Source organism: Gastrolobium bilobum, unplaced genomic scaffold (assembly GCF_033153095.1).
Source record: "Gastrolobium bilobum isolate Gb01-03AN ecotype WA unplaced genomic scaffold, APGP_CSIRO_Gbil_v1 utg1085, whole genome shotgun sequence".
Taxonomy (NCBI): Eukaryota; Viridiplantae; Streptophyta; class Magnoliopsida; order Fabales; family Fabaceae; genus Gastrolobium; species Gastrolobium bilobum.
Genome location: NW_026896442.1, coordinates 226221 through 231143, shown reverse-complemented (window position 1 = coordinate 231143; position 4923 = coordinate 226221). Strand labels below are relative to the sequence as shown.

General features: G+C 37.3%; 1 protein-coding gene across 1 annotated transcript; it reads right to left on the bottom strand.

Moving 5' to 3' along the window:
- Positions 1-2375: 2375 nt before the first annotated feature.
- On the bottom strand, positions 2376-3209 carry LOC133299778 (lectin 5-like). The gene has a single exon (XM_061499263.1). The coding sequence runs from the start codon at positions 3207-3209 to the stop codon at positions 2376-2378; it is 834 nt and encodes a 277-aa protein (XP_061355247.1).
- Between the last annotated feature and the right edge of the window lie 1714 nt (positions 3210-4923).

Below are 4923 nucleotides of genomic sequence, written 5' to 3'. Positions count from 1 at the left end.
TGTAGCTAAGTCCGTTGGCATGTAATTATCTTGAAGAATACTGTTATAAATGATTCATTGTAACATTGATTGAATGTGAAAATGGTTTTCTCATTTTGAATTGAATGATAAATTGATGAATATGGTGGGATATGAGTGCCACAATATGTGTTGCATCATTGTTGGCCATGTCTAGTTATTTAGGTACCAAATTCACCTAATGCTCCGTCATGTCATGTGCCATTATGCAGATTGAACCTGTTTTTATCTGTCGGAGAGCGCTCAAGCACCCTAAAGGGTGCTTCAGCACTCTTGGTGGCCAAAAAGTACAAATTTTTCCTGCCAGTGCGCGCTCGGGCGTGTTGGAGCGCGCTGAAGCGCGCTACCTGGCAAAATAATGTTCAAAGAGCGTGCTTAGGTGCTCTCAGCGCTCTTATGCGCGCAACCCGTTCTTAGCACGAATATAGGTTAGTAAAATTGGCATAACTCAAGCTACAGAGCTCCAAATTGAGTGAGGTTTGAACCTATATGAAGCTAACATATAGAAATATAATCCCATAAAATATTAGAGTAATTGAATGAGTATATCAATCTCAGTTTAGAATTGAAGTTGATGATCCAATTCCGAAAGTTCGATTTTGTCAGCTACGTTACGAGTTTAATAACTCCGGCTATACTTAATCAAATGGTTATTGTAATATCTTTCCGGAAAGCCCTAGACTTCTAGTTTATCATAATGAAAAGTTTAAAGTTAATGGTTAAGTGTAGTGGTCTCATTTTAGAGGATGTTACATGGTTACAATTAAAGTTTTGGATATATTAAGTACGGTTTTGTTTTAAAAAGTAAATGAACAATGTTTTTGTGAAAAAATTTATCCGTAGTTTTAATTAATCAATGTGATTGTAACTGCGTTTAATATCATAACTAATATTAATGTTTCTTGGTGTACAACGGGGCATTACATATAATCTTCCCCTGACATCAGTATAAGAAGAAGCACCAAATCGCTGATAAAAAGTACAAATGAAATCTCTCCAAGATTGCATAAATCATGTGCGGTAAATCCACCGGAACCAAGACCTCGCATTTCCTTCCATTCAAAGCCAGCTAGTAGCACTTCGAATTCTTTAGGAACGTTTTTTAAGTGAAAAACATCTTAGCTTTAAAATCCAATTATGCGGGTTTTGTCCCTCAAAAATTAATAGTTCCACAAGCATAAACTTTGACAAGGAGCATTGATCTTTTCATTCATTTCTTGTAGCACCTGAAGAAGATGATGTCTCACCTGATATAAAGAATGATTGAGATTGTGGGATCTCCCTCGTACGTTGCTCCCTGAGAAACAATGCTTAATGTATTTCTTGCATTTGAGCTACCAGAATTGCGAATTGAGATTGGTTCTCATCCAATCGAGTTTCCACGCGTTGGATGTGCTTGAGTTTTTGTCGTGAGCCATCGAACTCTCTCAAATTAATCAGTTTCAATAAAATTTGTAATACACTGGACAACCTGAATCGTCTCTCTCAAGAAATTTGCAAGAAACTTAGTCCTTTAGTTAAAAATAGAAAGTAAAAAAGGATTTTTTTTTTTTTTTTGTGATTAAAAACGTAAAGTAATTAATCAAGATTGTAAAAACTGAAATTATCAAATAAAAGGTTAAAACAATGATGTTAGAATATGGGTCAGATCTGAAACAAAAACCCTAAATATTAAACATGTTAAAGAGAGAGAGACAAGTACCTTGACAGAGGTGGCAGCAACGAGGAATAACTATGAGATGGTGGTCGGAGTACTACTGTGTGCGGTGGATGGTGTGGGTGATTGAATTGATAAATTTCTCCCTTATTCGCACGATACCCGAGTATAGTATGTGAGGAAAGGAATATGTCAACTGGGGGTTTTTAAAAAACCCAGCCAGTGACATATATTTGGGTATCTCCCTATGTTACTAGGGTAAATAATGTAATGAATGCTCAAAATATGAACAATACTCGGGTAAGCCACTAGTGTGCTCGAGCATAGCATTTTTTTACAAAGAATACTTGAGTATAAGGCAGTATACTCGAGTGTATAATTAGGTCAACGGTCAAACAATAGGTAGATGAGTTATATGTTTTGATACGAGGGCGAAGCATAAATTTAAAATAATTAAAGGGTACAATAATTAAAAAGTCGGATCCACTCCCTATCGATAAAGAGCGGAAAGGAAAAGTTGATAAAACATACACTAAAATTTAAACATATCATGGTTATTAATTTTATAGACCGAATTTGGCCTTATATGAGAAAAACAAACGCTAGTACAGAATCCACTGAATGCTCAGATTGCATGATTACAAGACTTGACATCTCAAGACCCGAACATTACTTTATTGTTCTCCAGCAAGGAACTGCTCTAGATTTTTGAAGCGAAATTCCAGGAAAGAATGTCATGTGATTCAACATTATCACCAGTGGCAGCAGAGAAACCAATTCTGACCCACTCCGGCAGAATACCCCTCAAATCAATGGTTTGTGTGACGCCAACAGATTGTTTAGCATCACTGTAACTGACAAAGGCACTCAATTGTTTAGCATTGGAGTCATAGCCAATGACAGCTTTTCCTATTGATCCTTCAGGGACCGAATTAATAGGCCAATCATCAGTGGTCGCTGAAGCAAGAGAGTTTATGTCAATTCCAATATGAGGAGCTATTGGTACAGGCTTGGGATCCCATACATTTCCGAAGCTGTCAAATTCAACAGCCAAAATTTGATTTTTGTATGTGTTGAAAGCAGTTTCAGGACTAAATAGTCCAAGGTATCCTCCAGTTGAATTTTTAGGAATTCTGGGGTCAGCATCAAATGGTATCATAAAGAAGGCCAACCCATCGGCATGGATTGCTCTACCAGCTGAGTCCACCACAAATGAGAACTCAGTTTCGAAGTCTGCAAGTTTGCCTGTGCTTTTGTCCCACAGGCGCACTGGTGGAATATAAACAGCTCGACCAACACTGTGTTTCTGGAGAGTAATACCATCTGGTCCATCTCTTCTTGTTAGTTGTATAACCCCACCTGATGGACGGGCATCGCCAAGATAACCTATATCAAAATTTTGTTCTGGCCCGAAACTGGAGAAACTGAATGAAAATGAATCTGACTTGACATTGCTGAATTGCAACAGAAAAAAGAGGACGAGCGTAAGGATAGCAGAAAACAGGTTTTGTGTTTTAAGAAGAGTTTTAGCCATGATTGATATTTTAATTTAGAACTAAGTTGGGGTGCATGGCAAACAGGGCTCGAGATTTGAGATATATATAGTACCAGGTAGGATTTCTTAGGCCTGCAATGTAAGATAATAAATAAGAATTGATTGCCGAACAAGGCAGCCAGCCTGCTTAAATAGTAGAGTGGTCAAAAAATCCAAGCAATTACAGACAGATTAATTATAATGTGTATGTGTGAGTTTTTGTTTTTGTTTTTTGCACATGTGTATTGTGAGTTTTTTTTTTTTTGGAAACATTCCAATCGGTTCATCGCTTCGCAACTAATCCGATTCTGGGCGGGTCCAGGATTAAGGCTTTAAACACCTCCCAAAGGTGGTACTGGGAGGATTCGAACACATGCTCTCTCCCCACCTGCTCAGCTCCCATGCGCCAACATAAATTGCACCAGAAAATAGATAACGTAATACAACGGTATTTTTCGTTAGCAACGGGACTGTTGTGCAATCATATGTGAGGTCCATTTATTATCAATTCCAACAAGGGGCAATCCAAATATATATATGATATAATTAAAGAAGGATATCCATCAAAAATATCAATCTTAATACGACAGCATTAAACATGGGTTTGAGTTGCTAGAAGAGGTATAGAAGATCCAGAATCCTAATACCCACAGATAAACTCTATAAATAAGAGGTAAAACCTACATGTATGACAATTCCCTCTCTATTACTGTTATACTGTCATTGTGCGCACACACCACCCCTTTGGCGAAAGCTGTCTTTTATTCTTTTATGCACAGTGATTTGCTAAATTCAAGGATATCTAACTCATAGATACCTTAAAGAGATCACTTAGATCCAAAAGTAATTCACTAGCCTATTGGGCTAGATATCTCTGTACTCAGGACAGAACATTGGCGTTGTAAGAACCTGCACCGTTAAATTAGAAATTTAATTAATTTAATTCTGAGTTAAGAGATAAATTCCATAATTGACCTTGAATAATTATGAGAGAACTTAAATAATTATAGTAAGTGATTAAAAATGTTGAAAGTCGTTTTTCTGACGAAAAGTGCAGATACCAGTTCTGCTTCACGGTATAAATGCGTACCGGTGAAGTATCCCGAAAAATAATAAAAATTATGTATATATCACTAAGATAATAGCTAGGACTGGTATGTCAAGTTTGGAGTCGAAATAATGAGAACTGGCGTCAGAACTGATAGCGGCTACGTAAAAGCGCGTACCGGCAAATTGTTGCGAAAAATAAAATAAAAATATGAAAAATCTTAGAAAAATGGCTAGGTTCAGAATATGAAGTTTGATATTAAAACAATAAGCGTAGCTATTAGTTCTAATACAGTGAGATTAAACTTAAGTGCACTTATAAATACATAGACACAAAACCCTAGGTCAGAATTCCCACCCCTCTACGTGACATTTTCTGACCTTTTGGTGGCAGCCACCTTCCTCCCCGTTCCTCCACCTTCTTCCCTCCATTGAAGCACCCCAAAAATCCTTTGAGAGAGTGTGATATAGCCTTGGGTGGTTGAAAGATTACTTATTTCTGAGTTGTAGATTCAGTTTGGGTGAGTGAGGGTTGCTGACTTTTGGTGAAGTGTTGTGGGAGTCTTATGATTGGTTTTTGAAGCTTCAAGGTGCCATTTTGGTATAGAAAGGACCAAGCTTTGGTCATCATTTCGTGGCTTGTGTAATATGACTTCTTGGGACAGAT

What these genes read in the sequence shown, in the direction of transcription:
- LOC133299778 (XM_061499263.1), bottom strand. Translation starts at nt 3,209, where the DNA reads ATGGCTAAAACTCTTCTTAAAACACAAAACCTGTTTTCTGCTATCCTT.